The sequence below is a fragment of the Octopus sinensis genome, linkage group LG7, assembly GCF_006345805.1.
Source record: "Octopus sinensis linkage group LG7, ASM634580v1, whole genome shotgun sequence".
In the NCBI taxonomy this organism is placed as follows: Eukaryota; Metazoa; Mollusca; class Cephalopoda; order Octopoda; family Octopodidae; genus Octopus; species Octopus sinensis.
In genome coordinates, this window is record NC_043003.1 from 39,848,131 (window position 1) to 39,861,069 (window position 12,939).

The 12,939-nt window shown below is 38.2% G+C and overlaps 1 protein-coding gene across 3 annotated transcripts in view; it reads right to left on the minus strand.

Moving 5' to 3' along the window:
• The window catches only part of LOC115213773 (zinc finger protein DZIP1L-like), a 60,390-nt gene that overhangs the window by 34,394 nt on the left and 13,057 nt on the right, over positions 1-12,939 (minus strand). For all 3 annotated transcript variants that reach the window (XM_036504723.1, XM_029782602.2, XM_036504722.1), the window contains exons 2-8: positions 9,924-10,193; positions 8,527-8,598; positions 7,705-7,770; positions 6,652-6,789; positions 4,937-5,185; positions 2,575-2,659; positions 1,084-1,328 (exon numbers count right to left, since the gene is read on the minus strand). In XM_036504723.1, the coding sequence (XP_036360616.1) occupies positions 1,084-1,328; positions 2,575-2,659; positions 4,937-5,185; positions 6,652-6,789; positions 7,705-7,770; positions 8,527-8,598; positions 9,924-10,097 (1,029 nt within the window). In that variant the 5' untranslated portion in view covers positions 10,098-10,193. The remainder of the gene's footprint in view (positions 1-1,083; positions 1,329-2,574; positions 2,660-4,936; positions 5,186-6,651; positions 6,790-7,704; positions 7,771-8,526; positions 8,599-9,923; positions 10,194-12,939) is intronic.

A 12,939-nucleotide genomic window follows, 5' to 3' on the forward strand; every position in this document is an offset into this window, starting at 1 on the left:
ACTTGGTTACCCTACTAGTGCTGGTGCTAAGTTAAAAGCATCCAATCTACACTGTAATGTGGTTGGCGTTTAGAAAGGCATCCAGCTGTAAAAACCATGTCAAAACTAACCTCACCTGTGTTGGTGTCATGTAAAAAGCACTGAGCCCATTCTGCAGAGCAGTTGGTGTTAGAAAGGGCATCTAACGATAAAATCCCTGCCAAAACAGTCACAGTAGCCTAGGATAGTTCTTCTACTTGGCTGGCTCCTGTCAACCATCCTACTCATGCATGCATGGAAGATTGACGTTAAACAATGATGATGAAACATGACAACCAAATGAAAAGTCAACACACTTCATGCATTGACATGTAGTTAAGATGGTGAAGTCAGATGGGTAAGTAATGATGGATGATATCATATGTAATACTGTAGCATGTAGTATGCAGTGATAATCTGGTGTGTAACATGTTGTAGCATCCTTTTCTACACTAGGCACAAGGCCTGAAATTTTTTTGGTGGGGTGGGGCAGTCGATTAGATTGACCCCAGTAAGCAACTGGTACTTAATTTATCGACCTCTGAAAGGATGAATGGCAAAGCCAACCTTGGCAGAATTTGAACTCAGAACGTAAAGACTGATGAAATACTGCTAAGCATTTCACCAGGCATGCTAACATTTCTTATTTCTTTACTGCCCACAAGGGGCTACACACAGAGGGGACAAACAAGGACAGACAAACAGATTAAGTCGATTATATCGACCCTTGTGCATAACTGGTACTTATTTAATCGACCCTGAAAGGATGAAAGGTAAAGTCGACCTCGGCGGAATTTGAACTTAGAACGTAGCGACAGACGAAATACCGCTAAGCATTTCGCCCGGCGTGCCAATGTTTCTGCCAGCTCGCCACCATAGCATGTTGTAGCATTGAGGCATATAGGATACTGGAGCCGTGTGGTATAGTTGTCTGTAGGATGATGTAAAAGTTGCTTAAGAATAAGCTTACTAGTCCCTTAGCAAAGCCTGAACTCATAAATTGTGTGTCACCATTCTTCAAGCCTAAACATTTAAGGAATACAACTATGTTCAGACATACGGTACCTTTTTCTGCAATAGTTTCTCTGAAAGTTTGGCTTCCTTTCTGAACACAGCTAAATCTTCCTGACTTTTTTTCGGTGCTGCAGAAAATACAGCTTTGTTTTCCTGATGGGCTAAGACTACGGACTTTTTCTTTCTGTTGCTCTCTTGAACTACTGGTGTTGACATATTCTTTGGTAATGCTTGAGGAACAGCATCGACTTCATCATCATCATCACGAATGGCACCCAAATTTGTTTGCTTGACAGCTGCAAAATAAACATAAGGTCATCATGTTCATAGTATTTCCATTGTATCAATGTGTGTTTGTTTCTCCTTGCCTTAACATTGCATGATAATTGTAAACAAGTGTCACCCTCATACAAGTGTTGTCATTCATTTCCAATCTTTCATAAAAACATGTTGAGCCATGGGGGATATATATCACCTTGCTTGGAAGTGGCTGAAGGTTGGTGACAGGTATGGCATCCGGTCATAAAATCTGTCTTGGTGAATTCTGTCTGACCCAAGCAAGCATGGAAAAGTGGACATTAAAATGATGATAATGGTACACACACACACACACACACGTGTGTGTGTGCATGCATGCTCATATCTTATTGCACCATGTATGTCTGTGACCAAGAAACTGAACTCTAGCTTCGACATAAACATTACACAGTAATGACAACTCTGATGTAAATCTGATGACTATTTCCTTAATTTGTAGAGCTCAGTTGAAATCCTTACATGGCTATATCTTAGGTAAAGAGCGGTTCTACCAAACTAAGTTACTCCAAGATACACTACCTGAAGGGTACTCTGACAAGATTCTGGATTACTGGGGTTGGCACTCCTAGCTTTCTCTCATAGCCTTCTTCAATATCATCTTAAAAGACGGAGTTCATGTCCCAGCTTCCATTTTGAATAATTTTACTGTTACCTTAAAAACATTTAATTCTAACACCAGAAAAAATAGGCAAGAAATAACATTATCAAATTGTTAAATTCCCTAACAGTAATAAGAACTGGACAGACTGTAATTAACTGAACAGATTGCAAATTAATAGGCAGCTCGTAATTAAATAGGGATAACTTGAAATTAAGTGGAAAGAGGGTAATTAACTGGACAGACTCTAATTAAAGGGGCATCTAATTAAATGGGTAACTTGTAATTAACTGGAGATGGTGAAATTAAGTGGTTATCTGACTGAATGGGTGGCTTGTAATTAACTGTAGACAATGCAATTAAATGGACAAACTATAATAAACTGGACAGATTGTAATTAAGTGGTCAGGTTGTAATTATGTGAACAGCTTATGATTTGCTGGAGAGCAGGTAAGTTATGGAGGACAGTTGATAACTAAATGGATACATATGTTTATTGAGTAGCTTGTAATTCACCGGACAAATGTATTTAACTAGACAGTATGTAGTTAATTGGGTATATATTGCTCAACTGGACAAATTGTAAATACGTAGAAAGAGAAATAATTCCAGGTGTTTAAACTTACAAAATTTTTTCATTAATTCCTTAAGATTGGCTTCATATTGCAAATCCCTTTCATGGAATAACTTCCACATATTGGCAGTCTCCTTCTGGAAAATTGTAAGAATAAAAACACATTACTATCATCATCATCATCATCGTTTAACGTCCGTTCTCCATGCTAGCATGGGTTGGACAGTTCGACCGGGATCTGGGAAGCCAGAAGGCTGCACCAGGCCCAGTCTGATCTGGCAGTGTTTCTACAGCTGGATGCCCTTCCTAACGTGAATAATATAGAATTTCAATATTCAACCCTTATTAATATTCTAAAGACTAGGGTTTCCACCTCAAGCATCAGAAAATACTTCAACTTTGATCGATGGACAACCTCTACAAAGCAAAAATGTAACCAACATCAAAGTATTGTTTATATACTTTGCTTCACTTTATCTGTCAGTCTGGAGGAAAAGCAGGGACTCTGAGACTTGTAGAATGGTGGGTAAGAAATATCCTCAAACCAGGGACCTCACCTAAATTCTTGTAACAGAATAGATTCTGCTAAAGACACCAAAGGTATCAGATGGTGGTGTTAAATTGCATGATATGATTAAGTCTACCACCCTAACATGAAGCTGTTGACACCTGCACACATGCTCAACAGTCACTTGCCAATACGATACAACCATTAGATCACAGATGTGTTGTTGTCCCTCTCTCTCTCACTTCTCTGTGCCTCCAACTCCTCTCAGACAGCAACCTGCACAAAAGTAGCAGCACTACCACCACCACCTCAACCCACTTAATTGTCTCACAGAGATGACAAAGGACCAAGACAATTGGTAATCTACTGTGCCTGGGAAGACTTGTCCATCATGGAGAAAATGAGGTCCTAAGAGCATTTTGTTTATGCCTAAACATGCTAGGTCTTGCCCCTGCACCAAATGTTTTCTAGCAAGCATTCCCTATATCTCAAACCCACCCACCACCACTCTTCTAAGGCACTATCAGGCTGCTATAATCTCTTGAGAGTAGAACCAGCACATTTCAACCTACCTCCTTTATTTTTGAGCTCCCTTAGAACAACCTCCTTTTAATAACCACCCCTTGTTCTCAGTTTCAACCCTTCCCACATCATTTTTCATCTATAACTCCCGTGCCTCGCCACTTCCTGAGCCTTCAGTTATCTCTCCCTCTCCTCTAAGTTACATCTCAGACCTGCCATACCTCATCTTCATATTTGCCATCATTCTCTACACCTCCTCATATCCACCATCAGTGACTCTACTCCACCATTATTGCCCCACTCACTTTAACCATCCTTACATACCTCTGACCTGCATATCTATTACTGTACTTCACCTTGCATATCACCTCCCTACTAATGATGGTGGGTAAGAAATATCCTCAAACCAGGGCCCTCACCTAAATTCTTGCAACAGAACAGACTCTGCTAAAGACGCCAAAGGTATCAGATGGTGGTGTTAAATTGCATGATGAGATTAAGTCAACCATCCTAACATGAAGCCTATTGACACCTCACTTTACTCAACTCCATACTAATATTTTCCATCAGCTATACTCACCCCTTATTCATTACTACATTCACCTCTACTTCCATCTTTAACCATCTGTTGCCCTCCTCTGCCACTCATATGAAATTATCCCCACCACCATCACTCCACTGTCTGCAGTCTCTCTTATACTTACCTTCTTATATCATTGTGTGATGCTCTGACATCTCATTACCACCATCTCTATTTAGTTTTCAGTTACTCTCATCCACCCTTATGCATTGTGGGGTAGCCATGTATCTCTTCTAGAGCAACACACCTGTACTTGTTTCTCACTTAGCCTTCCAACACCAAGCATGAAACCATCTCTCCCCCTCTCAAAGCCACCATCCACAAATCAACCAAAGGGCTTTTTCCTTCTCTTCCTCTGTGCTCATGGGTGTAAAAGAAAAAAAAGCATCCAATACACACTGTAAAATGGTTGGTATCTGGAAGCGCAACTAACAATAGAAACTATGTCAAAGCTGACACTGGAGCTCAATGCAACCCCCTTTACATTTTGTCAAACTGTCCAACCCATACTAGCAGAGAAAACAGATATTAAATAATGGTGATGATAATACTATGATTTAAATACAAACTTTTAATATAAATATATTCAAGACACCAGGTACAATGCTTAGAGGTATTTTGTCTGTCTTTACACCTAAGTTTAAATTCCACCAATGTTGACTTTACCTTTCATCCTTTCGGAGTCTACAAAATAAATACCAGTTGATCACCAGAATCGAGATAATTGATTAAGCCCCTCCCTCAAACTTGCTGGCATTGTGTCAAAATTTGAAACCAATATTAATAGACTCAAGAGAAATTTACATGTTTTTGAGTGTCTCTTTCTTCAAAGGCTTGCAGCTGATCCCTGAGCAACTTCAGTTCCTTTTCAAAAGCCAGGTTGTTAGTATCTGATGCTGGCATGATACTACGACTACCACTGCCATGGCCACTACTACTGTCACCATCTGTGTTTACTGCAGTGGTAGGGACCACTGTGATGTCACTGTGTCGCTTTGTCAAATGGGTCTGTAAGTATGAGTGGTGTAGAAATGCTTTCGGACAATAAGGACACTGCAAAGGAAAAGGTTAGAAAAAAACATAAGGAAGAATTTAAAAATGAAGTTTGGAGGAAATGTAAAATAGAATTACTGTACATACTCATGTGTCAAGGCACCCTATATCATATTTCATTTTAACTGAAAAACTAAGGTGTCACTTATGGGGCGAAGTTGAAACTACAGAGGGAAAATAATTTGTACTAAGATTTAACACTGAATTAGGAGAGCAACTTATGTACATTACTGCAACATACACACAAGTAAATACGGTATTTATTTACTTATAAATAGAATTGTTCAAATTAACTGAAAGATATAAGTAACAGAAATGGAAAATACAGTTCAATTTATTATTGCAATCTGTAATTATAACCTTTATATTATGATTTTTTAGCCACACCAATCCTCTTTCTCAAACCTAGTCAAACTATTCCTTTAAGTCATTCCTATAATTTCCAACCACAACCACAACCAACCTTCACCTATAAGCCATCATTAATCTCTTAATGTTGAGCCACCACTACTTATCTTTCTATTTGAGCTATAACCCAAGCTTCACTAATCTCCTTAAAACTTGTTTTGCATGAGCAGACTATTTCTCCAATCTGTCCAAAGCTGTAAAAGTAGCATCCTCCATCAATTTGGATACCCCTCAAATTGACATAACCCCTAAACTTTTTCAATATCACATCAACATCCATCAAACCAATACTGATCACAGCCTACCAATCTAACTACCATTCACTACCAACTAACACGACTATAAACGAGCCTACTACGAAGCCTCTATATGATTACTTAGGCTACTAGAAATATCAGCCAAATTTATTTTACACTATACTTTTAAAAAGAAGGATCAAAAGTCCTTCCTGAGTCATAGGCTCATAAGGCTGGATTCCTGGATTCTGAGGTGTATATATTCCCCTACTGGATAGGACACTAGTCCATTGCATGGTAACTCAATTTTAGCAACTGAGTGGACTGGAGTAATGTGAAATGCTTTGCTCAAGAACTTGATCCAAGAATTGGAACCACAATCTTATGATCATGAGTGCAACATCCTAACCACTAAGCCATGCACCGCTACATGTTTTACTCTGCCATCTCAAAAACAAGATGGATTGGATAATATATTCTATGGTACATGCTGGAAAGAAGGAATGGTCATTGTTTGGTTGGTTTTGATCATGGATTTACTCAAGTTTGACTTGGGGGTTAAACAATTACAACTATCCAAATTTCATCACTAGCAGCAACAAATCAATACTACCCATAATTCACTACAAAACAGCAAATCATGATGTGTGAAACAGCAGCAGTACCAACAGCACAGTTAGCCCACCACCACGACCACCACCATGTAGCCAATCACATTAGGGCTGCTGTTGCTCCCACCAGTAACAACAGCAGCAGCCTTAATGCTATAGCTAACCTACGCACACATAATACCACATTGTAACTTATAAAAGCATCAAGTACCTTATGGTAATTCCCGGGTACACCATGAATGAGCTGTTGCTGGGCCATCAACAGTTTCTTCCTCTTGTGACTCTCCCTGCTGATTTTAGAAAGCTCCTTCTGGAGTTTCTCAATCTGTTGCTTGAGATCATTCTCCTTCTGTAGGATTAAAAACAACATCAATAAAACCTTGACAGTAATAAATAACAAAGTGAAATAATTTCCCAAGCCAGAAACATTTACAACATTGTGCTGTTAAGAATCTGAATATAGAATCTGATCTGGCAGAGTTTCTACAGCTGGATGCCCTTCCTAACGCCAGCCACTCCAAGAGTGTAGTGGGTGCTTTTACATGCCACCAGCACGAGGGCCAGTCTGGCGGTACTGGCAACGGTCACGCTCAAATGGTGTTTTTTATGTGCCACCTGCAAAGGAGTCAGTCCAGCGGCACTGGCAACAACCTTGCTCGAATGTTTTGTTCACATGCCAGTAGGGCGACGCAGGTAACGATCACGCTCAAATGGTGCTTTTTATGTGCCACCGGCATGGAAGCCAGACAGCTGCTCTGGCAGTGTTCCCGCTCATATGGAGCTGTTAGCACTCTACTGGTATGGGTGCCAGTCATCAAATTTGGTTAATTTTGATTTCACTTGCCCCAACAGGTCTTTGCAAGCAGAGTTTAGTGTCCAGTGAAGGAAAGTTGGCATGGGTGCCAGTCGAATTAGGTTCGATTTCTAATACAATTTGGTTCGATTTTGAATTCAATTTGGTTTGATTTCGAATTTAATTTCGATATATTGCAAGCAAAATTTGACACTTAACCCCCACTTTCACACCGCAATACTAGAGTCTCTCTATATATATTTACTCAAGCTGCAAGAACTAGAAGTGAAGTCTCCCTTGTATCATATCCAACTGTCTTAAAAAGAGAATGGTACATTGGTTATTGTAGTCCTGTGTACTTTTATCTCAATAAATGACAGGCTGTTTACAACTGGAATGTAAAATGCAATCTAAACTGAGGCTTAAACAGCAACAATAACAAATACAAAATCCTTTCAAATTAACTCTTACCTGTTCATGCTTCTTGATTCTCTCTTCCACACTTCCCAGTTGATGAGTTAAGTATTCTTGTGAGTTCTGGAACAAAGGAGGTCACATTCAGAAGAGAAACATAATAATAATAATAATATCAAAATTAATTGTGATTACAGCTTACATAGAGATAAATTCAAAATCTTCCTTCAGCTGCTTTGCTGTACCCTGGAGCACAGAGCAGCATGGGACATGTCATTGCTTGCTGACTGATAGCATATACTGCTCTTATATTGTTGTTGGGTGTTTAGTGATAAGAAGGCTGAGAACTTTCCTTAGAAATAGACCTGCTATAAATCTAATGAGCAGTAAACTTATGCTAATGTGACACAGTCTCGCAGCACTGGTTTCCTACCAGCTTGAGTCTCACACAACAATTGGAAAGATTACAAACCCAAAAAACAAAAGCCAAGTCAAAGACTTAAGAATGACTTTTAAGTGTTACATATCTGTTCCCTGGGCCTCCATTTAGACAGCTAGAACATGTATATAGAATAGAGAGGTTATTGATAGTATGTATCTTGTTCCCTCACAGCATCATGTAACCTTCTTCTCAGGAACCATTTAGCATTTAGATTATCCTATTAAAAGTAATGCTTATTTAATTAATGTTTTGAATTAATCATGCATTATCTTGTAGCTACAAGATTTCCATAATGTGAGTGATTATTTGTAGAATAGCATTGAAAGATAGATGTAAGAGGCTGGATCTGGGTGGCTTGAATATAAAACAAACAGAATATTTGGGCCAGGTGTGGCTGATTTAAATGCTGAAGCTGTGACAAAATGGAAGGTACTTACCAATAAATATTCAATAATTAACTGAGATAACTTAAATAACTTGATATAATTTGGGTCAATTATTTTATTGTCCTGTAAGAGAGAAGGTAGAAATAATTATATTAGATATTGGTACAGAGTAGGAATGTGGTGTGCAGATAGTTAAACATTCTGGCGATCCCTCCTCCCGACAAGTACCAACATTTCTCTCCCAGTACTAATCTGTAACAATCTACACTGAGCATTAACCCAACTGGCCTTAGCAAGTCATTTTTATCCAACCCAAACTAGGAAAGTCTTGGTAGACTATGGGCACAACACTGCCTTCTCAGAGTAATAAAACAAAAAAAAATATGTTCAGATACTGACTAAGATCATATGTTCAGTCCTTGTTTCAACCTTTGAGTGGTACCTGCCATAAAGGACAGCACTATGTTTTGAATATTTCTCTTGTTTCAGTTAATGCATTTAGTGTATGGAGACAAATTCCCAGTGAATATAGCACTAGATTCCATGTTATATATACAACAACCATCTAACATACCACAGGATAATAGGGTAGGATAATTAATCTAGACTCAGCAAAGGCTTCCAACAGAAATCACCATAATGTTGTGTTAAAAAAATACATCAAACATAAATCCATAGAAAACTATGGCATTAGATCAAGTATTTCCTAGTAAACAGGGGTTATGTTGTCTCAAAACAATACTTTAAACACATCACCGAGTAGAGCTATTAAGTTAAACAACATTGGCTGCAAATAGAAGTATTCTATGTTTAATCTGATGCTGTTCCATTCCTATTGCCCTATTGCCCTTAACTTGTAAAATATTGGTTTCTCCTATAAATACAAAGTCACAAATTTTAAGGAATGAATATAGTAGATTACATCAACCTCAATAGTTGACATGTATGATTGAAAAGGTGCAATTTGAAATCAGAATAAAAAGGAATGTGACTAAATACTGCTCAACATTTTGTCTGTTGCACTAACAATTCTGCTATTTTCTGCCCTCTTAATTTGAATATTGGTTTCAAGCTTTGGCACAAGACTAGCAACTTTGGGGGATGGGAATAAGTCAATTATGTCAACCTCAGTGTTCAACTGGTACTTAATTTATCTTCTCCAAAAAAATGAAAGATAAAGTCAACCTTGGTGGAATTTGAACTCAGAATGTAAAGGCAGACAAATGGTGCTAAGCATTTGCCCAGCATGCTAATGATCTAGCCAGCTTGTTGCCTTTACAACAAATAAAATATCAACAATTGTCCAAGATAGAATTAAAAAAAATTTTTTGGGCCCTAATAAGAACACTCATCCATTCTGAAGAGATGAGATGTCTCAGGGAAAAGAAAGAAAAAACAAAATGAAATTAAAGCATTAGAATCGGTTATAAGCAAAATGAAAGGCGTACCACTTCTTGTTCTATATCACAAAATGTTATGCCATAGATATTCTCCTGGAGTGTGTTGTAATCAAATGTCTGATACATTTGATCTATGTTTAGTGCAGCTATCTTTCGCCAGTCCACATGTTCTGTTTTGCGTCGAGTGGCCAGCACTGCGTAACTTCCAGCTGTTGGAGTCATCTTGTCAATGGTGCTGTGTATATCCTAGACTATAGCCAACCATCAAGTGTTGTACAGGCTAACTAAAACAGCAGTTTAACCTTATATATATTGAACCTAAAAAGACAAAGAAAAATGAAAAATGAAATTAGAAATAAAAGTATCCTAAATATCATCCATGAGAGTTGCAGAGTATAAAACCAGGTTCCCAGTGGGGTGAATTTGTAACAGTTGAAGAGCTATTTCGTTACAATAATTTAACTCGTAAAGTTGATACATTTTTCAAGGAGAGAGGAAGAGAAAGAGAAAGGGAGAAAAAGAAAAAGGGGGGATATTAAGGGAGGTAATTCTAGCTAAACCTGGGTTCTGAAAGTAGTTAATAGAATAATTCATGTTTTACCCTTGATGATGACGATGATATGATAATTATCATCATGTAGATCAGTGGTTCCCAAACATTTTCAGGCTGCCGCTCCCTTGACACCCAAACCACATTCCTAGCACCATGACCCCAACTAACCATCACAAAGATAGACCTCTTTCTGAAGCAACTGTATTTCATAAATAAAACTTAACCTAATGGACCCATTATTTTGTTGTTTTTACATGAATCGCCACCCCATTACGCTCTCAATTTTTACATTAATAGCTACCCAATTATTGCTCCACTTTTCTTCAATGTCTCCTTGGAACTTTCCACCACCCCAGTGGTGGGCACTTTGGTAACTACTGATGCAGATCATATCATAAAAAAAACATCACCATCATCATCAATATTGCCATTATCATCATTGCCACAGCCATCATCATATTTTTTCCTTGTTTTCCTTGCCATTGTCAAAATTAATCACATCTTCCGCAACATGCAATGCACACATGCTCAATAAATTAACCCAAGTAGCATCCTCTTAAACTATATGTAATTAAAACGTCATGATTCAAAAATTAAGGCAATAATAATAATTGTTTCAAATTTTGGCACAAAGACAGCAGTTTTAGGTTAGTTGATTGCATCAACACCAGTACTTGACTAGTATTTTATTTTAACAATCCTGAAAGCACGAAAGGCAAAGCTGACATAAACAGAATTTGAACTAGGAATGAAAAGAGCTGGAAAAAAATGCCGCTATTTAATTTGTCCACTGTGCTAATTATTCTTCCAGCTCACCACTTTGAGGTAACAATAGCAATTTGAAATTTGGGTACAATGCTAGTAAGTTTGGGGAATGGGGTAAGTTGATTACATTGACCCCAGTGCTCAACTGGTACTTATTTTATCAGCCCCACGAGGATGAAAGGCAAAGTTGACCTAAGTGGAATTTGAACTCATAATGTAAATATGCAAGAAATGCTACTAAGCATTTTGCCCAGTGCACTAACTATTTTACCAATTCACTCCTTTTATGGTAACAATAATAGTTCTTTCTTTCTCCTATAGGAAAGGCCTGAAATTTCAAAGCTAGCTTCAATGGTATTTGAACTCAGATCATAAAGAGCTAGAAATATCACTAAGCACTTTTTCTCACATGCTAACGATTCTGCCAGTTCATCATCTAAGGATGATTGTTTCCGATTTAGAGAGGAGACCAGAAAATTCAGAAGGAAAGGGGTTAATTGATACCATAGACCCCACTACTTGATTGGTATTTTATTTTGTAGACCATGAAGGGATGAAAAGCAAAGTTGACCTTGGTGGATTTTGAACTCAGAACAGTCAGAACAAATGTCATATGGCATTTTTTTCCAACCTTTCAATGATTCTGCCAGAATCCTCCTCCTTCTCCCCACCACCACCACCATCATCATTTGTTCATTTTCCATGTTGGCATAGATTGGATAGTTTGACAGGAACCAGTGAGCTGCAGGGCAAAGCCAAGCTCCAGCATCAGCTTTGGCATGGTTTCAATAGCTAGATGTACATTCTAATGCCAAATATATATATACTAGCAGTATCGCCCGGCGTTGCTCGGGTTTGTAAGGGAAATAACTATATAAGCATTTTTAGAGAGTTACTTCCCTTATAAATTCGGGCTTTCTTAGCCATTTTTGTTTTGGTGTCTTCAAGCCATGAAGTCGTTGTTCTAAAAGAACGCTGGTCTCCTTCACAACGCATTACGACGTTGATTTCTTTACACTCCCTTCCCCACAGCTTCACGAGGGAGGGAAGAAGGGGGAGAAGCAAACAGGTGCAGCTGTGACCATGGACGCCAACTCCGCCGCCATCGACACACGATGCATTTTATGCATTAAAATGGAATAAAAAATGATGTTAAATTATTTTTAAAATCGTAGACTCATCGTTGACGCGCGCTAATAGTCAGATGGGCTCGATATGAATCACGACTATAAGATACCCGAATTTGGTTAAACTGCACCGCAAAATGTGGGAGGAGTTAGGAATCTAAATCGAAGGGGACAGACACTCACACAACTAGAGTTTTATATATATAGATATACAAATGAACCTTAACCACTTGTACACATATAACTAAAGAAACTATTGTTACCAAGAAGTGCCATTTCGTTAATGAAACTCTTACGAAATTTTTTCCATTCATCTGATGTACATTTGTGTTGATAATTGTGTGCCTAGGTTAAGATAATTATCACCCTTAGGTCATGGCACAAATTCACAGATTTGTAAGTAGGAATATAGGTAAGCGACTCATCATCAGTACATGGCTGGTTCTATATTTTATAACTCCCAAGAGATGAAACAAACGCTAAGTCAAAGCAGGCAGGATTTGAACAAAGTATGTAAGGGAGCATAATTAAATTCAGCAAAGTCATTAGTCTGGTACTCTGCTGCTCCTGTCACCCCATCATTCTAGAGTTAAGAGAATAATGATTTCTTGTAATGGAA